This window comes from Lontra canadensis, unplaced genomic scaffold (genome assembly GCF_010015895.1).
Source record: "Lontra canadensis isolate GAN:19392208 unplaced genomic scaffold, GSC_riverotter_1.0 scaffold25, whole genome shotgun sequence".
Classification (NCBI taxonomy): domain Eukaryota; kingdom Metazoa; phylum Chordata; class Mammalia; order Carnivora; family Mustelidae; genus Lontra; species Lontra canadensis.
In genome coordinates this window covers 15366566-15391001 of record NW_022631019.1, presented here as the reverse complement: position 1 = coordinate 15391001, position 24436 = coordinate 15366566, and the positions used below count along the sequence as shown (strand labels likewise).

The following is a 24436-nucleotide window of genomic DNA, read 5'->3' as shown; positions in this document are numbered from 1 at the left end:
ACTCGGTGGAGGAGGAAACTAGCTGGAGACTTTGCTTTTGGACTTGGTCATTGTTTTATTTGACTGAATGAACGTAACTGTAGTTCACCGAATGTAGTGATTTGCTTCCTGCTTACGTTGTTAGGTAATTGTTTGAAATTAGAGATGTCTGATAGCCTAGTGGTGTCTCAGGGGCCAGAAACATAGGTGTAAAATTAGCACTTTCCTTGACTCCACTGCATGACTTTGCATAGTTCTTATTGTTACTAAGCTTATTTTGTATTTGTCCAGTTTGTAGGGTAAGGAAGATAAGACGATTAGGAAGTAGACTTGCTTGGTAGGTCAAAAAACCTGTAGAAATAGTTAAACTTAGTGTGGTGACTAAATGTAATAAGCTTTTTTTTTTTTTTTTTTTTTAAGATTTTATTTATTTATTTGACAGAGAGAGATCACAAGCAGGCGGAGAGGCAGGCAGAGAGAGAGGGGGAAGCAACTCCCTGCTGAGCAGAGAGCCCGATGCATGACATGAGCCGAAGGCAGAGGCTTTAACCCACTGAGCCACCCAGGCGCCCCGTAATAAGCTTTTATTTTATTTTTATTTTTAAATAATTTTTGAAAGATTTTATTTTTTTTTATTTTATTTTTTTTTAAGATTTTATTTATTTATTTGAAAGACAGAGAACACAAGTAGGCAGAGAAGCAGGCTCTGCACTGAGCAGAGAGCCCGACGCGGGGCTCGATCCCAGGACCCTGGGATCATGACCTGAGCCGAAGGCAGAGGTTTTAACCACTGAGCCACCCAGGCGCCCCTGAAAGATTTTATTTTTAGAGGGAGAGAGCTTTCACGGGTTGGGAAGAGCAGAGAGGGAGGGAGAGAGAGACACGGGGTTCATTCCCAAAACCCTGAGATCATGACCTGAGCCAGAATCTTGAGTTGGACGCTCAACTGACTGAGCCACCCAGGTACCCTTAAGATTTTATTTTTGAGTAATCTCTATATCCAGTGTAGGGCAGAGAGCGTGATTCTTGATCTCGGGGTCACGAGTTTCATTGGGTGTGGAGCCTACTTAATTAGAAACAAAAACAGGGGCGCCTGGGTGGCTCATTCGATTAAGCATCTGCCTTCGTCTCAGGTCATGATCCCCGGGGTCCTGGAATTGAGTCCCACATTGGGCTCCTGGCTCGAGGGGGAGCCTGCTTCCCCCTCTGCTTGTGCTCTCTGTCTCTCTTTGGCAAATAAATAAATCTTAAAATAAAACTACCAGAATTCTGAAGTTGTTAGTATAATGAATGGATGAGCATAAATTCAGGTGAACAGTGGTATTGTGATATGAAAATGTCTGTGTTGTCTCTTGGTAATACAGTTGTGGTTACTGCTTCTATTTTTTTGGCTTATCGTGATCATTTAACTTAGGAAATACTATGAGGAACTCGTATTGTCGGCGCTCTTTCCTACTTGTCTGCTTCAGTCGTCTTCACCCTCTCACAACCACCCACAGGGTTGGGGGCGGGGGAGGCACACACTTCCTTGTCCTGCCATTGTCTGCACCATATGTTGCTCTACCCATTTATCCTACTTTTTATAATAAAATTTAATATATTCATAAGAGTCCAAAATACAAACATGTATGGCTTGCAGAATTCTTTCCAAGTGGACATCTGCATGAGCAACATCCAGCTCAAGAAACAGAACTTTCCCATGACCCCAAAGTCTCTTTTGTGCCCCTCCCAGTAACAGACCCTTCCCCCACCCCGCCACTATCATAGGCTCTAATCTGGCTTTTATGGCAGTCTCTTCTGTTATTTTTATTAATTTTATTTATTTGCTTGCTTGCTTGCTTTAGTGTTTCACGATGTAAATTTCCATCCCTAAACATCATAGTTGAGTTTCCCTTTTTCTTCCTGGGATGGTGCTGGGTGAAACCTAACCCAGGACAAGGTCTTGCACTGTCTCCCTCCTCTGCTCCATTATCTGGCTGATGGTTGAAGGTAGCTGGAGAAAAACACCATCCTAGTTATGTGTTTGCCTGCCTCTCAGAACTTCTTATATTGAGGAATTTCAGATTTATACCAAAAAATTGAATTCTGGTCTAGATCTTTTAACTGCATCAGTTAGTCCAGTTACCCTTAAGGTAAGTACTGATACTTCCTCTGATTCAAATCTGCGTCACTTTCTATGGTTTTCTTTTACTTGAATAGATTTTCAAGCTTCTCATTTCTTGAAACGTAGAAAGCCTAGTTTCGTAATCCCTGACTGATGTTGGAATTTTATGCAGCCTAATTTTTGCTGTCTGGGTGGGTTCTTTTAATGTTGCCGTGTTTCTTCTGTATTTGGTTATCTTTGATTGTGTGCTGGTTATTGCCCCTGGAGTTTTTTTTGAGGGGGGAGGGTGTAAAGATTTTATTTGAATAAGAGGGAGTGAGAGGGAGAATGAATAGTGGGGAGGTGCAGAGCTGGAGAGGGAGAAGTAGACTCCCTCCTGAGCAGGAAGCCCTGTGTGGTGCTCCGTCCCAGTACCTGAGCTGAAGGTAGATACCCAACCGACTGAGCCACCCAGGTGTCCATATCTGAGTATTTTTTTAAATTATTTTCAGCTAGGGTCGTCAGGTAGGTGTTGATCTGTTACTGAATCCCCCACTGAGCTAAAAGAATGCAGAGACTTTCTCCTTTTACTCAGCTGCTATAGCCCTGTGTTCCTAAAAGTGTGCAGCATGTTTGTTGAATGAGTGATTGGCTCTGCCTTGTGACTCACTTCTTGCGGTTTGAAGGAAGTTACAGTGATGAAATCGTCAAGGATATGTGCAGACTATTCTGCCAAAAAGGTAGTAATTATTGTTTAACTTTAATAAAATGCTACTGGTTTAAATGTCCAATATGGGAGTGGTTCGATGTAATTTCCCCACTGTAACTAGTTAAAAGATTTTTTTCAACTTGTATCTGGAAATGTCCGTATTCATTCATTTGCTGATATCTTGATGTATGGGTAAAGTCTTCTCTTGCATAAACCACATGCATAATATATAGGCTGTGACTTGTGTTTGGTTATTTAAAGTGAAATGGGAATTTAAAAATACTTACAAAGAAATTTGAGTGCAGAATCATTCTAGATTTTTAATGTTTTCTCTCCTGGTGGTTTCCAGTTACCTTGGCCTGCACCTATTTTGACAGCAATTTTTCTTAATGACTTACCTTCAATTGTTCCTAAAACATTTTTTTTTCTCCTTCTTCTTTTTCTTTTTTTTTTTTGAATCAATAGCTTTTTAGTTTCACACTCCATCTGGTTAGTTTGTGTAAGTAATTTTGTGGCAAGAATAGGAACAGCATATAGCTCAGCTAGCTTGTAGAAGGGCAAGGCCTACAAAAGAATAGCTTTGTAACCCTGACCTGGGTGCCCAGAATGTCAGAGCTTGCTTTCCATCTGTAAATTTTGCAGAGGAAATGGAGAGTTAATGCGGTAGCTGCTTAAGATGTGTTTACATTACTCTGTAAAACTGAATTTTTTTAATCTTAGGTGTCCCGTTTTTGTTTTGTTTTATTTTAGGTGACATGTTTTGAATTTTCTCAGATGTGTAAACAATTTTAATCATTACAATTCAGACTCGGGATATAAGAAGAAATACTGTCTTTCACTTTCTCCCTTTCTCTTTCTCCAGGTGGGTCCTATGTGTATGAACTCAGTGCAGTCCTTATACACAGAGGAGTGAGTGCATATTCTGGCCACTACATTGCCCATGTGAAAGATCCACAGTCCGGTGAATGGTATAAGTTTAACGATGAAGACATAGAAAAGATGGAGGGGAAGAAATTACAACTAGGGATTGAGGAAGATCTAGGTAAAACCTTTAAGTTGTGAGTGCCCTTTTAAAATATAAATTTTTTTTTGTTTTAACTAGAAATCTTTGTGATAATCTTAAGGCCTGAGATTGGGTTCTGGATTAGCAAGGATATTTGCATTTCTTAAACACACGTAAAGTCTCTGAACATCATTTATTAGCAATGCCTGAATTTAAAAAACATTTTTTTTTTCTCCCCCAGAGATGGTTTCTGTAATGGTTTCAGTGTAGTTTGAAGGCAAATATTCAATAACCAGTTTAATTTGGGGTAGGAACAGGGATGGAAAGGGGAGAGCATAACAGGTTATCAAGCTTAAAATGATGAATAGTAGATTGAACATAGTAGAATTTGTAGTCCTTTTCTTTGGGTTAGGAGGGTCATGTTGGGAAAGTAGCTCTAGCAGGGCACCATTGCTCTTGAGAACAGTGCCTATCCTGTTGAGTGTCTTTTCCCATCCCTGGACTGTGAGCAGTGCCTCTCTGGGGTGAGCTGCTTGTTTTGTAGCGATGAGGTCTGCCATCAGGAGTACTTGGCGAATAGCTGTTACCATGTCCGTGTTCTTGGCCCAGAATACCCACTTACTTCCACTACCCGCAGAAGTGAATGGTTCTTCCAATAGGAGCCATCTTGGCCGAGCTTCTCATCGCTTTATTATTGTGTTTGTCATTTTTGAGTGAGGTTTCGACTATGGGGTCTAAGTACGAGAAAAGGATTGTCCCCTGCCACTGTTCTTAATGAATCAAATCCACTTTCTCAAGGTGTGAGGGAGGAGCATGGCCGTTCAAGTTGGCTTTTGGTGCATATGGGGAATCTTTCTGTGGATGTTAAGAGGAACCATGTTTTCATAATTTGTAGAGGTAGTTCCCATTTTTAAATCACATGTAGGGTATTATGCTAAGCAAAATAAGCCAGTCAGAGAAAGACAGTTATCCTATAATCTCAGTGATACGTGGAATTTGAGAAACAAGACAGAGAATCATAGGGAAAGAGGAAAAAATGAAACAAGAAACCAGAGAGGGAGAGAAACCTCTTAATCCTAGAAGTTTGTCTCTTAATAAGAGACTCTTAATCTCAGAAAATCTCGGAAAACAAACTGAGGGTTGCTGGAGTAGAGGGGGATGAGAGGGATGGGATTCCTGGGTGATGGGCATTTGGGGAAGGTATGTGCTATGGTGAGCGCTGTGAATTGTGAAAGACTGATGACTCACAGACCTGTCTCCTGAAACAAATAATATATTATATGTTAATAATAGGAATAAGAAAAAATAGAAAATACTACAAAAAATTAAATCACATTTCGATGTTTATAGATACTCAGCTATATTACTCTGACTTTAATACTGAGGTTCTTAACATTTGCTTCTATGTGTGTGTGTGTATACACAAAATAAAGATTTTATTTATTTATTTGACAGAGAGATCACAAGTAGGAAGCAGAGAGGGCGGGGGAAGCAGGTCCCTGCTGAGCAGAGAGCCGGATGCGGCGCTCGATCCCAGGACCCTGAGACCATGACCCAAGCTGAAGGCAGTAGCTTAACTCACTGAGCCACCCAGGCGCCCCACTTACATATATATATATATTTTTTTTTTTTCTCTTTTTAATTATGAGAATCTTTCTGGGAACAAAACTGAGATGTGGCTTTAACTGTTCTTAACTGAGGTTTATTTGAATTTTATTCAGAATTGTAGGATTAAAAGCATTGCTAAGGCTGTTTTGTTTAGTATTCTCATATATAGATAGTCCTAAATTTTTTTTTTTAATGATAATTTTTTTTAAAGATTTTATTTATCTGACATAGAGAGATCACAAGTAGGCAGAGCGGGAGGGGGAAGCAGGCTCCCTGCTGAGCAGAGAGCCCGATGCAGGGCTCTATCCCAGGACCCTGGGATCATGACCTGAGCCGAAGGCAGAGGCTTTAACCCACTAAGCCACCCAGGGACCCCTAAACGATAAATAACTTTTAAAATTTAAAATTCTAAAAAGAGGGGTACCTGGGTTAAAGTGCTGGGGCGGGGTGAGAGGGAAAGGGAGAGAATTCCAAGCAGGTTCCAAGCAGGTTCTGTACGCAGCCCAACACAGGGCTCAATCTCAAAACCCTGAGAGTTTGACCTGAGCTGAAACCAAGAAGCAGTTGCTTAACTGACTGAGCCACCCAGGTGTCCCTCCCTGAGCACTTTTTTTTTTCCTTAATGATTTTATTTATTTATTTGACAGAGATCACAAGTAGGCAGAGAGGCAGGCAGAGAGAGAAGGGGAAGCAGGCTCCCCGCTGAGCAGAGAACCCGATTTGGGGCTCGATCCCAGGACCCTGAGATCATGACCTGAGCCGAAGGCAGAGGCTTAACCCACTGAGTCACCCAGGCACCCCCTTCCCTGAACATTTTAAAATACAATATTTTTTTATCATGATTTTATTATTATTATTATTATTATTTTTAAATATTTTATTTATTTATTAACAGAGAGAGAGATCACAAGTAGGCAGAGAGGCAGGCAGAGAATGAGGGGGAAGCAGGATCCCCGCTGAGCAGAGAGCCCAATGCGGGGCTCGATCTCAGGACCCTGAGATCATGACCTGAGCCGAAGGCAGCGGCTTAATCCACTGAGCCACCCAGGCACCCCCATATCATGATTTTAAGTAGCTACAAATAATGTGATTTCTGGCATAAATAGTGAAACTGTAACATCACTCTTTTAAGAGAGTCCAGATGAAATTAGTAACACAGTATCAACTTCTCAAGAGACACTTGTGGATGGGTCTTTAGAGCAGGACATTTTTAACCCTTAACCTTTCTCCCACGCTAGTATTTATGTTATAACTGACTGTGTGGGATTTTGTTCTAATGGACTATACTTAAGATCTCTGTAACCATAAATCTCTAAATAATTCAAAAGTTCTTTTGGATTGAACTTTCTAATTTTTTTTTTAAAGGTTTTATTTATCTGATGAGACACAGAAAGCAAGGGAACATAAGTAGGTGGAATGGGAGTGGGAGAGAGAAAAGCAGGCTTCCTGCTGAACAGGGGATACGATGCAGGGTTCCATCCCAGGACCCTGGGATCATGACCCGAGCTAAAGGCAGACACCCAATGACTGAGCCACCCAGGCACCCCTACATTGAGCTTTTTAAAAAAAAATTTATAAATATCACCACATAATCGACCAGTATCAGTATGTTAACAAATATCTGAATGGAACAAAGCAAAATTTTCTTGTAAACATCTCTTCTAATTACATGGCTAAAACTTTATTAATCTGTGGGTGAGAGGTTATATCTTTCTTTCGGATCTGGGAGGATAACTGAGAAAGGAGAGGCAGAAACCACGAGTGGAACCATAGCATTGAGGTGGGTTGATTTTAGAAAAGAACATAGTGAATTGAAGATCTGGTCTTGATTTCCCCAGAACTAAGCCTCGTCATCCCCTGGAAGGTTACCCTGGGATACTCAGCACCATTTTGAAGATCATGTTCATGTGATAAACTTGACCTGCAAAACACTTAATATTTCTACTTGCTACTGAATTCACAGCTAATCTTTATGCCTGTTAGCATTTTAATGAACATACTATTTTGTTAAATTTTTGTTTTTTTCCAGTTAACATCCAGGGTTATATTATTTTAAGGTGCACATTATAGCGTTTCAAAACTTGGCATATAACACCCAGCGCTCCTCACACCAGTGAACTCCTCAACCCCCACCACCCATTTAACCCATCAGCCTGCCCTCTCCTCTCAGGGAGCCATCAGTTTGTGATAAAATAATCTGGATTTATTTTTAGAATCTAAGACCAACATTAAAATAAACTCATTGCAGTTAAGACCAGTTTTCTGCTTCTAGGTTTGTCTTCGTGAAAAATAGTACTTATCTTTTAAAAATGGAATGTGGCACACAAGGTGGGGAGGGTAGTAAATGTGTCTAAATATTCAGACATCCAAAGAGCAGGCTGAATTTGTATTGCCTTTTAGTGTTTTTTAAGTTTTTTAAAAGATTTTATTTATTTAACAGAAAGACAGTGAGAGAGGGAACACAAGCAAGGGGAGTGGGAGAGGGAGAAGGCTTCCTGCTGAGCAGGGAGCCCGATGTGAGGCTTGATCCCAAGACCCTGAACCCCCCCCAGGCGCCCCTGCCTTTTAGTGTTTTAGATCTCTGTTACAGTACCTTAAGTGTGGGGGTGCCTCGTTGGATCAGTTAGTTGGGCATCTGACTCTCAACTCAGGGTCATCAGTTAAAGTCTCGTGTTGGGCTTCACACTGGGTGTGGACCCACTTAAAAAATAAATTAAAGGGGCGCCTGGGTGGCTCGGTGGGTTAAAGCCTCTGCCTTCAGCTCAGGTCATGATCCCAGGTCCTGGGATCGAGCCCTGCATCAGGCTCTCTGCTCGGCAGAGAGTCTGTTTCCTCCTATCTCTCTCTGCCTGCTTCTCTGCCTACTTGTGATCTCTGTCTGTCAAATAAATAAATAAAATCTTAAATAAATAAATACATTAATTAATTAAAAAATAATAAACGAATAAGTATCTTAAATGTGTATTGTGGGAGTTGTGTTCTGTGGCCCTCCCCCTGCCCCCTCCTTCAAAGCATGGACCAACAAAAGGCATTCTAATTTCGTTACCTTTCGTTTCTCCACCTCAGCAGAACCTTCTAAGTCCCAGACACGTAAACCCAAGTGTGGCAAAGGAACTCACTGCTCTCGAAATGCGTATATGTTGGTATATAGACTACAAACTCAAGAAAAACCCACCACAGCTGTTCAGGTACCAGGTGAGCCATTTTCCAAGAATCCATAAGGCAAACACTGTAAAATATCATGCTTACAGGTCAATGACAGGAAATTACTGCTTTTGTCAAGATGGGTTCGTTACATATGGTAAATGTTGGTAAAAGTAGATATAGTCACAGATTTGCTTTAAAGTAGTAAGTTTTGGGGCATCTGGGTAGCTCAGTTGGTTTAGCATCTGACTCAATTTCAGCTCGGGTCTTGATCTCAGGGTCATGAGTTGGAATCCCACATTGGGCTCCATGCTGGGCATGGAACCTACTTAAGAAAGTAAAAATAAAATAATGAGTTTTGGGGGTACCTGTCTGGCTTAGTTGATGTTGTGTTGTGGGTTTGAACCCTACGTTGGGTGTAGAAATTATTTAAATATTTGTTTATTTGAGATAGCATTGCATGGGCCGGGAGGTGTCCACTCATGAAAGGCAGAAGGACAGGGGGAGAGAATCTTAAAGCAGACTCCTTGCTGAACGAGAAGCTCAGTCTCATAACCCATGAGGTCATGACCTAAGCTGAAACCAGGAGGCACACGCTTAACCAACTATGCCACTCAGGCACCCCAAAAATGAATTCTTTAAGAGAAAAAAGTGGTGAGTTTTCAAAATAAAGGAGCTTTTAACAGAACGATTTCACTGACCCCTCCCCTCACAAAGAAAAGCAAAAACAGTTTAAATTCTATAGGTAAGCAAAGCATTATTTATTTATAAAAAGAATTTATTTATTTGACAGATCACAACTAGGCAGAGAGGCAGGTGGGGGAGAGCGGGGAAGCCGGCTCCCCTCTGAGCAGAGCCCGATGAAGGGCTCCATACCAGGACCCTGAGATGGTGACCTGAGCCGAAGGCAGAGGCCCAACCCACTGAACCCTCCAGGCACCCTGCAAAGCATTCATTCATTCATTCATTCATTTATTTATTTATTTATTTTAAAGATTTTATTCATTTATTTAACAGAGATGACAAGTAGGCAGAGAGGCAGGCAGAGAGAGAGGAGGAAGCAGGCTCCCTGCTGAGCAGAGAGCCCGATGCGGGACTCGATCCCAGGACCCTGAGATCATGACCTGAGCCGAAGGCAGAGGCTTAACCCACTGAGCCACCCAGGCGCCCCAAAGCATGTATTTAAAGAGCCATTTAGTTTTACTTGGTTTAAATCAGCCATTATGATTTACTTGGTTTAATTTGGAAAGCATACAAATATGTTTTAGCCACTTTTAATCAATTTTTATGGTTTTTTTTTTTAATATTTTATTTATTTATTTGACACACAGAGAGAGAGAGATCACAAGTAGGCAGAGGAGCAGGCAGAGAGTGAGGGGGAAGCAGGCTCCCTGCTGAGCAGAGAGCCCGATGTGGGGCTCGATCCCAGGACCCCGAGACCATGACCTGAGCCGAAGGCAGCGGCTTAACCCACTGAGCCACCCAGGCGCCCCTATGGGTTGTTTTTTTAAAAGGAACAGTTGTAGGCTGCTTGGCTGACTCAGGTGGTAGGACCTGCAACTCTTGATCTCCGTGGTGATTTTGAGCCGCACGATGGGCATAGAGCCTACTTAATTAAAAAAAGAAGAAGAGTTGCTACCAGCCTGAGGGCCGTCCTCAGTTGTCATTTTATGTAATTCTGTCTGTGCCCTGTGGCACCCTCAGTTCTGAGTGGTATTTTCTGAGCCATTTGTTGGCTGGTGACATGGAGAACCAGGTCGGGCATCAGCCAGTATTATTCTAGTGGCTCCTGGAAGTTTTACTTTCGCCTTCAGGGTGGAGGTCTGTCCCAGGAAGGGAGACCTCAGGAGGAAGTTGCCACCAGAATCCTAGCCAGTATTTGGTATAATTCAGAGATCCGTGTGTTTCTTTGTCTTTGAAAACAGGAAAACATTATTTTTTTCTATTTTCTGTTTGGAAAGCCTTTCTTCAAGAGCTGGTAGATCGTGATAATTCCAAATTTGAGGAGTGGTGTATTGAAATGGCCGAGATGCGCAAGCAGAGCGTGGACAAAGGAAAAGCTAAACATGAAGAGGTTAAGGAGCTGTACCAAAGGTTACCTGCTGGAGCTGGTCTGTAAGATATTCTGGGACAGCACTGTTGCCATGACGTGCCTTGTCTCTTTCATGTCCGCAGATGTATATGAACAAACCTGCCCCCAACCCTTTCCTATACCCTACTGGTGCCGCTGAAGCGCTGCAGAATTACCGTGTAAACCAGCAACAGTGTGATGTGTAGCATTCCTTAGAATTTTCGTTTATCATGTACTTTAAGAACGGGAAGCTCTTAATAAATTACAAGGTTTAGGTCAGCGCTCTGCGTATATGTAAGTCTTACAGACGTTTCTGTTTTGTAAGATACTAATTTGTTCTTAACAAAAGATCTGATTGGGTAACTATGGAAGCAACTGACTATGTTGTTTCCTTGCACAGTGTGTGCCCTGGCCATATTAACCGGCATTCTTTTCTATGAATGCTGTTTTTATGATACTGGTAGACTGATCTGAAATTTAATATCAAATATTCTGCTAAGGATAGGAGAGCTTTCTGCTGACCCCTAATTTCTTAAGAATTATCCCACATGAGCCAGCTCATCCCTTTACTGTGTATGTTTAATGCAAGTTTACCTAGTGCCTTAGAAAGAAAATCCCAACTTTTCCAGGCTACTGTGCCACCAGTAATGATACGCTGTCTTTGTCGTTTCATAGACAGAATTCCCCATGCCCAGCTCCTGTGTAAAGGAGAGGCAATTCAATCCTAATTTTAGAAAATAAATACTCAAGCATAATTGTACTTGTGGTTTTGTCTTTTTCATATCTTAATTTTCTATTACTGGTATAACTTTAAACAAAAGATGAATATAAATTGCTAAATCTGTAAGAATAGCTCTTAAAAGTTCTTTCTGAACTACATCTTATTTGATTCTGACCTTTCTTTGTAACCTGCTACTCTCACTCTGTCCCAAAGGTTGGGATGATTCTAAAGTGCTAGACTGACCTTATTTTACTGGAAATTATTTGGAAATGAGTATGATTCATATCTCTAAATTTATTCAAAAGAGTTGAGACCTAGAAATCTATTTTTGAACTGTATTCCCCAGTTTCCTGCATTCATTGGACGAGAGAATGTGACTTACTGAATCTAAAGTAAAATGCCGTTTTTGAACCACTCTTTAAAACTGCTGCATCACCCAAAGATTGGATGTGTCAGGTTAACACTTGTGCTTAATACTTGGGCTTCTCTTGGCTGTTTTTGTTTAGTCTAGAAGAACCTGTGCTTACGTTCTTAGAATATGGCTCTTTATCAGTACTTTTACAAATTATGAACTTTATGATTTTTTTTCCCATTTGCAGTAAACTTACATGGTAGAAAATCTATGTTGTGCTAAAATGTTGAAAAATCCCAAAGCAGATGACCATGGTTTTGTGCTGCCAATCCAAGTCTTTGCTAAGCATTTTCTGAATCCTACCTGTGTTTGTAAACCTATTTAAAGAAGAGTCGCTTACCTAAAATACAAGCCTCATTGGGAACACAAACCCTTTGGCCCCTTTTATTAAAATAAATTACCTCTAAATAATCGAATTTTATCTCTAGGTGGAGTGTTCCAAATATTTTTGATGCCACAGTTTTTCCTGGCCCTTTTTTTTTTTTAAATAACTCCCCCAAAGAAAATGTCTAATGTTCAATCCAGCATTAAAAAAAAAAAGTTAGAAGTAACTTTTAACCAAAATGTACATTTTCCTTAGTAAATATTTTAACAAATGCTTTCCTGTTTGGCTAAATGCTGAGATTTTAAACACTGGTATCTCCACCTTGGCGAATAGAGGTCTCATTCCTTTTTGGTGGTTGATGACCTGTGCCTTTGAAAGTGTTGCTCAGGTGCTTTTCTGGATCACAAGTCCTAGAGAACTTGCCATGAGTCTTTGTCTAGAGCGGAAGCATCTGTAGTTTAAAAACCTTCCAGAAGCAAATCTGCCTTAACCTTGAGACTTGAGCTCGACCCTGATCCCAGGGATACTCTTGACAGAGATTGATACAGTTCTTTATAGTAACAGTGATTGAAAATGAGAGAAAGAGGACCTATGACCACAGTTACTCTTCCTCCCACAGGTCCTCCAGCATACTAAAACTGGTACCCTGAATCTAGAAAATGGCCAGAATTAATAATACTGTATTACATCAGAATCCCCGGCCTGCTCTCTTCCCCCTCCTCTTACTATAAAATCAGATATGATTTTTCTGATCTTCATATCTTACATTTAATTCATATGAAACTGCTCAAAACCAGAATATGCTTCACTTGGACATTTTCTGTGGGACTCTGGTAGGGGATCGGAGCACGTTGTCTTGACAGACTGCCTTTGAGCCTCGTTGTTGTCATACAGGTCAGGGGTATGGCCACCCTGGACCTTGAATCCTGTCAGACAGCCCTTGGGCAGGCATGCTTTGTGCACATCCAGTTTTCCTAGATTGCTATTCTGGTGAGGGTGAGATCCTTAGTGCATTCTTCAGTTAGCCATAGCACGTGTCGTCTGCTCTTCTGGGAAATGAGAACACCCACCAAATTATTCTGGAATGTGGCTCTGTGTCACAGTTGTGTTTTCCCTCCTTTGATGGCCTTTAGATCAATACAAATTTTAATCTATGTGACTGTATTTGGGAAAAGAAGAGATATGCTAAAACATTCACTTTCCTTTCTTGGATAGAGATCATTTGTCTTTGCATTCTTAAGATACCCAGCGTACTCTGTCCCTGGCAGTTTCAACATGATAAATGGCAAATAAAATTGGGAGGGATTTTAAATTTAATGAGCGGCACCATTATATATTGTAAAGTGCCACGACCATGTTATCTATACTGAATGTTAAGGTCTCCTCTTTATATATATTTTGTGAATGTATGATTAACTTTTCTATATCTCTTTTTTTCCAAAAAGCTCAAAATGCTTCACTTATCTTATCTTTTACATTCAACAACATCCCTGTGAGGTAGGTAGAAGGCAGGTATTATTACCTTCATTTTACAAATAAAAGACCTAAAGCATAGAGAGTTTAAGTGACTTGCTCAAGTTCAGTTCCTTGGTGGCAGAACTTGGATTAGACCTTGGTCTCAACTTGCAGTCATGAGCTCTTTCTCTGTAGCGGCATTAGGGACGACCAGTCAGAAGCCTCTTAGTTGACAATGTACAGTCTTAGCATAAATAAGGGATGTGACAATGCTGAGTTCTGTTTTTGTAAAAATTGAAATGTTTCAAACTAAACTGGAGATGGAAATTAGTTTTCTAGACCTGTAGTATAAAAGTGGTCAAAATGGGCTTTGAGTTGAATTGTCTATCCCGTCAGATCTCATCAGAAGTAGTACATAATACAAATACGTAAATTCAATCTCTGTATGTTTTCTTCTATGTTTTATGCTGGGACTCACTGGAGATCTTTGTAAGTAATCAAAGCTGGTCCTTTGTCTTTAATTTTGACTTTTAGGGAACTCATGGACTCCGTTTTCCCAAACAAAAATTCAGTTTGAGGTGGTTTGGTTTTATCTTAATTTTTGCAACTTCAAAATCGGTAACAATTCAATTCTAGTGTACTTCATTCTGAAATTTATTTAAAATAGCTTAGTGTTTGAGATAATAACATAATAATGTAAGGAATAGCTCATGATACGGTTTGGGGTGGGGAAATCAAGTACGTTACAATTGACAGTGTCCTCTTGGATGAAGAAAAATTCAGTGGTTGAAACAGGCTTTTATAAACCATTATAGCTGATGAGGTTAATCTCTAACTTAAAACTCAGCTGTTTCATTTTCAGTTCCACATGTATATCACATATTGGTGAAAAGCGTTCATGAAAATAATTTATGAAATAAACATGATAGGGAATAAGGTTATGTGATTTACGAGCTGGCGTGGAGTATGGCTTTGTAGTTAACCTTGGTGGGTGTCCTGATCAGAGCTCTGCTGTGCTGTCAAGCAAGACACTTCTCTCTGTGGATGCCTCTTTTGTAGAATGTGGTTAATAATACCAGCCGATCTCATAGGGCACTGTGCCAACTCGTCCCTATCGTGCACAGCTCCTTGAACCAGAAGAGGGGTAGTTAAATGGAGCTTTGTGTCGTGGTCCCCGAACATTTCCCCTGAACATTGTTGCTTCTGATTCTGCTAACTTTGGACAGAGTTTGCATTGTCTTTTGAGGAAAACGAATGTATCACTTAGTCAAAAAACGGTAAAAATACATAGACTCTTTCCTTTCTTCCTCAGAGCCCTATGAATTTGTCTCTCTCGAGTGGCTGCAGAAATGGTTGGATGAATCAACACCCACCAAGCCTATCGATAATCACGCCTGCCTGTGTTCCCACGACAAGCTTCACCCTGACAAGATCTCAATTATGAAGAGAATATCGGAATATGCAGCTGACATTTTCTATAGTCGATACGGGGGAGGACCAAGACTCACTGGTAATTCAGGGTGTCTTCTCTGCGTACGAAGTAATTCATGAAGTCCTCACCCTATGGTCTCTGTGATCATCTGACCCAGACTGTGCCAGCCAGTCTGAATGTTCCATACACTTTGCAGAAAGGATTGGCTAAAGACAGAAGTTATGTAGCATTATACCTCACTTTTCACTGACAGAATTTCCTTCTTCTGAGAAGACCATCTGGTAGTATTTTGTGACTTTGTTCAGTACTCTTCAGGTACTTGAACCTTGGTCTGGTTGACCATACTTAGATGGTTACTTAGCATGCGAGTGGAAGCTGCTTGATTCTGCTTTGACTATAGAGCTGTATATACCCACATAGTATCCGTAGTCTGTTTGGTTCTGGTTGTCTCTCCTCAAAACATTTTATTTTTATCGGCAACATAAGCCCCACCTCCAACCTATGGTGAGTTTACGAAAACGAAATCGCGTGATCACTCTCCCTCCTTTTCCTAAATTAAATGCTGTTCTCTGAATGTGTACAACTTACTGCATAAAAACTGGCATTTAACTGCGTGGCCCAGGCCTTCTCTTGTAAACATCTGGAGTTTTGCTTTCTAAATTTGTTTTTGAGTCATGATCAGTGAACTGAGCAGTGATAAGCTCTTTCAAAGAATCACATCTCATAGAATTCCTACAACTGTGAGTTTTAAACTGGCCTTTGGTGGGTTTTTTTCCCCATTAGTGTTCTGTGCTTTGAAGTGTCCCAATATTTCATACTCACATGAAGCTCTCAATTAACGTTATATAGGTCCCAGATATGTTGTCTCCCCCCAACTTAGAGCCTCAGTTATTTAACTCTAGTCTCATAAAATATGTGTCTAAACCTTGTAGAATACTATACTTGATGGCATAGGCTATTTTAGCATATTACAACATTTCAGCTCTCATTGTTCTTTCTTTATGCGGATGCGAGTTTTGCTCTCTTGAAATCTGTACCACCTAAATAAGTCAGGCCATAGATCAGCTTTCCCTATTGTCAAAACTTGTGACTTTGCTTTAGAATTCTGTGTTCTGTGAAGTCCTGACACTTTGCTCACAGGTAACCTGTGCACGAACAGACTTCATTTGCTGTCCCTCTCTCCCACCTCTAGTGAAAGCCCTGTGTAAGGAGTGTGTGGTAGAACGCTGTCGTGTGTTGCGTCTGAAGAGCCAACTGAATGAAGATTATAAAACCGTGAATAATCTGCTGAAGGCAACGGTCAAGGGGTATGTTACACAGCGTATACTGTTGACAGTAAACCGAAATAGTTGTAAGGGGGAACAACCAAATGGCTTGTGACCTATAGACAATAGCAGTTAGGGTTTTTTGAAGAAAGAGGAGTAATGATGTGGATGACAGGGAGGTTAGACTGTGCAGTGATCGCCACTGTGGCTGCCATGAACAAAGGCGAGTCATCCAGCCTTTGTGACTGTATTCCATCCATCAGAAAGGTAGAAGCAGAGGTACGGATCTGAGGTCCATCCAGACCAAGGCGGTGTGTTTAGTGCATGTTCAGGTGTGGGGGTGTCCCTCTAGAGAGGCTGGAGTGTATTAAATGGTACCCAGAGGAGCATCCTTGGCAGAAAAACCCAGCGCCACTTCCTAGCGGACCTCTGGACCCAGGAACCAATAAACTCAGGTGGCATTTATTAATGGCGCTTATTATAGCTAGGTTTAACTTCTGTTCTGTATTTTCCAAATAAAGAGTAACCTAGTTTGTGGTTTTTGGCCATTCTCCAAATAGCCTCATGACTCCTTAGATGTGTGTATAGACATGGATGTGTGTATGTGAGGACCTATATGTATGCTTGAAGGCGCGGCTGTTATGTGTTTCGGGGTAGTAGTCAAGGGAAAGAAAGTAGCACATTGGGTTGTGTTTGGCGTGAATGTAATTGAGGAGCAGGTAAGACTTGGGATAGAAACAGAATCTGAGATACCCGCATTTCAGTAGTGAAGAGTGAAAATGGCCAAAACATGGGACTGGGTTAAAAATTGTGTGGATGGGGATGGCTGGGTGGCTCAGTCGGTTAAGCCGCTGCCTTTGGCTCCAGATCATGATCCCAGGGTCCTGGGATCGAGTCCCGCATCAGGCTCCTCGCTCAGCAGGGAGCCTGCTTCCCTCTCTACCTCTGCCTGCCTACTTGCGCTCGCTCCCTTCTCTCTCTGACAAATAAATAAATAAAATCTTTAAAAAGATAGTGTGGATGGTAGCAAATTTCGAATGTTTGTAATTAATTTTCGTTCATGACCTTTACATGTAAAGGGGGAGGGCATTAGGAAATGTTACTTGCATGATTTCACATGGTCTCTCTTCCGCAGCAGTGATGGATTTTGGGTAGGGAAATCCTCCCTGCGCAGTTGGCGTCAGCTTGCTCTTGAACAACTAGATGAACAAGACGGTGACGTAGACCAAAGCAATGGGAAAATGAACGGCAACACCTTGAATAAAGGTAATGTGAAAAGTCTGTGTCTGTGGTCGTGGGCGGCACTGCAGAATTCCCACCTGTGCAATTTCAGAAGCCATTTTTAATAAACCAGAAGCACTCAAGTGTCTCAGAACAAATAAAAAGATTGTCTAAGTTATACTGAAATTGAGCAAGGGCTCAGCAGCTCATGCGAGGAGTTCTGTGTGCCCTGGCATCCTTTTTCCTCCTGGTCGCTCTAGTTAATCACAGGCAAATTCTTTTTAATTCTGCTCCAGACTAAAATTTTTAAGAAAGGTGAGTCTGCTGCCAGACGCATAGGATATTGTCAGCTCAGTATGTTTGGTTATAGATTATCTGCCCCATTTACAGGCTGCCTTTGGCAAATAAAGTGACCCCGTACTTCTGCATTTTTTCATCCAGGAGAGAAGGCAGCTTATGAGTAGTATTTTCTTAATAAATTCTACTGAGTTTTCTGAAGCTGTGCTTTCAAGTAGGAAATTATGTTAATATAGGTCAACCACTAAATTGAATTTTATAATCAGTGTTTTATAAGATACAAGGGGAATTAAGGCTCTAAAAATTATTTGTAGGTTTAAATTAGAAGCTAGTGGTTTGATCAGTGTGTTCAGGCACAATTAGTGACCCTCAAGCAGTTCTCTGATCTCGTTCTCTTATCCACTTATTAGGATCACATACATAGATTCTTTAAAATTATCTTTTCATATTCTTAGCCTTTTTACTGAAATATTCTGAATTTCTGAATATCCTGGCTCTTCCCGTATCACTACCTTATAATTTTTTGGTATATTTTATTTTAATAAATGGACTAGGATTATTTTTTTGAAGGAAGTTAACACACAGTGTTATATTACTGTCAGGTGTACAACACAGTAATTCAGCAACTCTTACTTTATAAGACAATAAAAACCTCAAAGCCGCTATTTGTTTCAGGCTGTGATTTTTAATGTTTTTGGATTCGACCTTTTTTTCCCTTTTGGTTAAAAATAATCTGTACAATTCATGAACTTAACCTTAGTTTCAGTGTTATTGTTCTGTCATTTGAAAACCCTATTTTTAGTAGCATCATGTGACACAGTGTGTTAAATATTGGTGCTCTTTTAAACTTCTTCATGTGTTAGTGGTCCTTTTTTTTTTTTTCTTTTTTTAAGCTTTTAAGTAATCTCCGCACCTAATAGGGCTCAAAATCAAAACCCAGAGATCAAGTCACACACTCCAGCAACTGAGCCAGCCAGGCACCTGAGTGATTGTTCCTTTTAAGTAAAGTCAGATGCCGTAATAGGCAATATCTTGATGTTGGCTTAGCTTAAAAATAGTTTTCATGTTGGTTTGAGAGTAATATGCTTCTCTTCTCCCCCTTCCTCCATTCAGAGATTTTAAGAGCTTGAAGCAGAGCAGAAGGTACAAAGTAAAATCTGGAAGCCCTTCTACAAATATAATCGCTATAAATGGGGTTTTATTTTGTCTTTTAATAATGGCAGTCCTATAGGTGCAGTCGTGCATTTTCCTGTATTAGAATATATGGCTCTTCTTATTTAGTGGCTGAAGGAATCCATACATTATTGTATGGATGTATTCTATTTATTTAACTGATTTTTTTTCAGTTTTGTACAATTAATATATAAGAACAGATAAAGTGAGCATCTTTACATATGCTTGTACCTACGTCTTTGCATAAATTCCCAGAAATGGTTGGATCAGAGAATTATAACCATTTATAATAGCCATGTACTGATACGTATTGGTAAATTTTCTCCAGAAAGTATATACGGGCTTGTTTTTCCATGCTTCTATCAACATGAAAAATAAACCTTTCACATGAGCTATTACTAGTCTGATATATGAAAAATGACTTAGCTGGGACGCCTGGGTGGCTCAGTTGGTTAAGCGGCTGCCTTCGGCTCAGGTCATGATCCCAGCGTCCTGGGATCGAGTCCCACATCGGGCTCCTTGCTCGGCAGGGAGCCTGCTTCTCCCTCTGCCTCTGTCTGCCTGTGCTCGCTCGCTCTCTCTCTCCCTCTGTCTCTGACAAATAAATAAATAAATAAAATCTTTAAAAAAAAAAAAATGACTTAGCAGTGTCAGGGGTTTGCCTTTCAAAATTACCATTGAGATCAACCATGGTCCTTTATTTAAGAAGTTCTTGTTGTGTTTGTGATAGAGAGAGTGTCCTTCCTATGCCTGGTTTTTACTGAGCTTTTTAATGGTTAGTAAATATTCTTTAAATGTCTATGTACTTAAACTAAAACCCATGGATAACTATTCTAATCTCCTTAGACTTAAGACTTTCTATGTGACCGTGTAACTGGTATACACAACTACAAATTCATTGTGACGCAGTGTAGACAGATAGGAAAAATGAATATTGGAAGAGAAATGGTGATGGGAAAAGCTCAGTTGTTAATATATATTTTTCATGTTAAAGGTTAAGTCCTTATTTCTCACTAGTCTTTTCTGAAGCTTTCTGTTCAACCCCTGAAAGAATAGGTGGGTGAAAATGACATGACATGTAGGTGATTAACTTGGTTTATGATCCTGTATTCTGAGTAGCTTGACTAGAATTAATGGAAGGATATGTAAAGTATTTTTCAGTTTGAAAAAAGGAACATTTTCTTGCATAATATAAATCTTGAAAAAAGGAAAACTGCCATTCAGATATTTTTCTTTCCTTTTAAGGGAAGGAAATATAACACTTCCTAACAGTAGCAGGTAGGAATCACTTGGGTCTAATTTTCAGAATGTTTTAAGTTTTCTTTGTTCAAAATTGTGCCCAGTCATATCTCTCTGCTACTTTGAACTTCAAATATAACAGCTAGAGTGGTTATTATCTGTATTTCTTTTGATTAGATGAATCAAAAGAAGAAAGAAAAGAAGAGGAGGAGGAATTAAATTTTAATGAAGACATTCTTTGTCCACATGGTAAGCTAGAAGCATACGTCTTCCCTTGCTTGTTTGATGTTAGCATATCATAAATGTGGTGTTCAGAGTTTTGCTGCATTTCTTAGGGGTTAGGCCCAGACACGGTAGTCAGGGTGGAGTGCTGGCTTTCTAGCCTGTGCTTGGTCATAAATGTTTCTTTTTCTTACCCTGTTTAATGGTTAGCTTCTTGCTGCCTGTTTTCCCGCTAGTACCCCTCATATCTTCTGCTCTTTCCTTGCAAGAAATTTAAAAAAAAAAAAAATGCAAAATAGGATTTTCCCATATTTACAGAAGAAACTTTTTTGCCACTTGCCACATTGAAGGACTATCTGAGTTAAAAGGAAGAATTTCAGTTGTGTCCCATGACTGTGAGTCTTTGCTCTACTTGAACATTTTCACAACAGTGTTTATACATTTTAATATTATCAGGGCTATTTCTGGTTTCATTTCGTTGTCATTTAATGACCAGCTGCCGTGTGCTGTGTACTCCTAATAATAATTTCCAGGTTTTTATTTATCCGGTGTATCTGGTTGCGTATTATTTTTCTTAGGGAGCGCTCACTTCTAGTAAGTAACTTTTTGCAAGGGACTGATTGTATATGAGACACGGTTTTCCATTCTATTAGCGCTGTGAAAGTCAAACAGGCATTTGCTTCTCAAAGCCATTTATGCATAAGTGTCCCCACCCCCCACCCACCCCATCCCTGACTGTATCCAGCTCTTACCAGTTCATTATGAACCAATGCATGGTATCTCAACACCTGCCCGCATGCACACAAGTCCTTTTATATCCGGAGTCCTTGAGGACATCAGTGATTATAATTGTCACTCGAATGATACTTGCATGCTGGCCTTTTGGACATTGTTGCACTGTACTTCACGGAGTCGTTGAGGGACTGTGCTTACTTGTTTACTGGCCATACAGCTGGGAGGGGAAGTCATCTTGGGGTGTGTGGATTTCTGTCTCGCGGGGAGGGTCACAAGCCCATCTTTCCTTCCTGTCCCATCACCTAGCCTCCCAGCTGGCTCTGCTTGCACTGTAATGCATAGGAGAAACACAGATGCAGAGAGGACAAGACCTTGTGTGTGGTTGGCAGGTTGAGTAGGTAGAAGAAAGTGAAGTGAATAGCCAAGAGTACATCAGTTGTTCTCGTGACGCTTTCATACCAGCTTTTCTTTTCCCTTAACCATCACAGCAAGGATGCAGACAGTGGGGTACGTTCCTCCCTTTTGAGAGTTGAGGCCTCTGCGACACAACGCTGACTTTCCTGCTCGGTGCCTCCCAGCTGTTTGAAACAGTGTCAGAACTCAGACTGTCATCTTACCCCTTGGCTCACTGACTTTTGCTCAGTCTTCCCACCTCTTGTCTCACTTGTCATTTCAGGATCACAGTTGTGACAAAAAGCATGGCAGAGCTGAATGTGATTTCAGGACTTGTGCTGTACTCCTCAGCTGAAAATTTGAGCACAAGAGGTGGTTTTTAGGTCTTTAGCCTGATCTCAACTCGTGGCTATACTTTACCTTGAATTTGATTTTATTTCTTTTTTTACGTAAATTGTACTCTCAGCAAGGGACTTGAACCCACGACCGTGAGATCAAGACTCGCGTGCTCCACCCGCTGACCCAGCCAGGCACCCCTACTTTCTTTAGTAGTTTAAAAGGATGGTTCTCAGCGATTGTTTTTGTGGCCCTCACTTTTCAGTGAACTGTGTGTCTGTGGGACCCAGGTTTTCAGGTGCAGGATATTGGACCTTACTTAGAAACCCACTTCACTCATTCGGTTTATATTAAAGCTCATTCGTGGTGGTAGTAGAACACTACTGGTAGTAAGCGGGTAGTGCACAGGAACTGAATGTTGACCGTGTGTCCATTAGTTTTTTGTTGTTGTTATTTTGTTTTGTTTTGGTTTTTTGTCTATTAGTTTTGTAAGGGTATAGATACTAACTCATTTAGCCTCTACAACAACCCTGAGTGGTCAGTATTAATATTACTGTCACATCCATCATACTCACAAGTAAGTAAACTGAGTCACAAAGAGGCGAGAATTATCTGCTGGAGGTCCTCACCCTTGAGGGGTAGTTTTGCAAAGGCTAGGTATATAATTGTTGGAAATTATTTTCTGTCAAAACCCGGAAGGAATTGCATCTTTCAGTGTACCTTTTGTCCAAAGCCATTCTTTGTAGGCTACCTTTTTTCTTTCGTTTCTGGCAGCTTGTAAGACTTTTGTCTCCAGTGTTGTGACCTCTCACCTCAACCTGCCTCCGTGTGGGCTCGACCTCCTCTGTTGCGTGAGATGCTTTCTGGGTGCTGTGCTTGTGGCTGAGGCTGGTGATGACAAGCTTTGCTGTTGGGAGGCCCCTGGTTGTCCTCTTGCTCTGGGGAATTCCCACTATTTGGGATCTGCTCTTAGGCATTTTCCATAAGTATCTTCCATCTTCCTGCTTGCAGAGTGCTGACTGGACTGTCAGAGCTCTGGGGTCGTGAGAGACAAGAAGGTTTGGGAGCCTCTGCCTTCTGTGTGGAAACACCTAACTCCATCTCAGTTCATGCCCACATTTATCTGCGCACTTTGTTCCCCGGTGCAGGGGCCTGAGGCTGCGTGTTGTCAGAGAAGCCTTTGGTATTCTGTGGATAGAGTGGCTTAGAGCATGAGGAAGGGACTGAGAATTTTACTGCCTCCTAAGTACAGACTTGCGGTCCATTTACCTGTTTTTTAATACCATCTGTGCTTCTGTGTGCTCCCAATTCCTGGGTCACTGGGGGGCACTTCTGCAGTGTAGTGAATCTGATTACTTCCTGACTTTGGCCAATTTAAAATTCATTTTTCTTGTGTCCCATCCATTTCCTCTTAAGCTTCAAAAATTTTTGTTGGCATGGCTCCCGCAGTGTTCTCTTTATCCATCATCATGATTTTATAAATTTTTTTAAAAATCCCTTTACTCTGGGGGCGCCTAGGTGGCTCAGTCAGTTAAGCAAGTGTCCAACTCTTGATTTTGGATCAGGTCATAATCTCAGGGTTGTGGGATCAAAGCCGGTGTTGGGTGTTGGCCTCCGCATGCAGTAGGGAATCTCCTTGGGACTCTCCCCAGAGAGGGCTTACTGGGCCCCTCCCCCCACATGCGCATATGCCCGCACACACATACACTCTCTCTCAAATAAATACTTAGAATTAAAAAAAAAAAAAATCCCTTGGAGCACCTAAGTGGCTCAGTGGATTAAAGCCTCTGCCTTCCACTCAGGTCATGATCCCAGGGTCTTGGGATCGAGTCCCGCATCAGGCTCTTTGCTCAGCAGGGAACCTGCTTCCTCCATTCTCTGCCTACTTGTGATCTTTGTCTGTCAAATAAATAAATAAAAATCCCTTTACTCTGGTTTAATGTTATTTAGGAGGCACTGAAAATCCAGTTTGAGAATTTTGTTTTTATCTGGATGTCCTTATTATAAATTTGCATATTTTTACTGTAAAATCCCAGTATATCTATAAAGCCCTGTGTATATTTAATACATCAGAGATTTATGTGAGTTAATCACTGGATTATATTCCATTAGGAGATTTACTACTGCCATAGAGTTCAGTATTTATTGCATATGCTATGTATGCATCAAGCTTTTTTACCCAGTTCATTTTGTATTTATTTAAGTGGATAACCTACCTACCTTCCTTCCTTCCTTCCTTTGAGAGAGAGAGAGACAGCCAGAGAGGGAACACAAGCAGGGGCAGTGGGAGAGGGAGAAACAGACTTCTCATTGAACAGGGAACCTGGTGTAGGGCTTCATGCCAGGACCCTGGGATCATGACCTGAGCCAAAGGCAGATGCTTAATGACTGAGCCACCCAGGTGCCCCGACCTTTTTTTTTTTTTTTTTTTTTTTTTAATAAAATTTATTTATTTGAGACAGTGTCTGCATGCTAATGAGCTGGGGGAGGGACAGAGAGAAGCAGACTCCCTGCTGAGCTGGAATTCCCCCTGACACCGCCCCCCCCCCCCCACCCCTGCCCCCCGCTAAAATCAAAAGATAAACACTTGGGTGCCTGGGTGGCTCAGTGGGG

General features: G+C 41.0%; 1 protein-coding gene across 8 annotated transcripts in view; it reads left to right on the top strand.

Annotated features, from left to right (window-relative positions):
• The window catches only part of USP48 (ubiquitin specific peptidase 48), a 91083-nt gene that overhangs the window by 35771 nt on the left and 30876 nt on the right, over nt 1-24436 (top strand). For 3 of the 8 annotated variants that reach the window (XM_032863681.1, XM_032863677.1, XM_032863684.1), the window contains 7 exons: nt 3634-3813; nt 8449-8577; nt 10488-10637; nt 14823-15020; nt 16135-16249; nt 17343-17473; nt 20315-20386. In XM_032863681.1, coding sequence (XP_032719572.1) covers nt 3634-3813; nt 8449-8577; nt 10488-10637; nt 14823-15020; nt 16135-16249; nt 17343-17473; nt 20315-20386 — 975 coding nt within the window. The remainder of the gene's footprint in view (nt 1-3633; nt 3814-8448; nt 8578-10487; nt 10638-14822; nt 15021-16134; nt 16250-17342; nt 17474-20314; nt 20387-24436) is intronic. The other 5 variants (XM_032863680.1, XM_032863678.1, XM_032863679.1 and 2 more) reach the window with 5 other exon arrangements.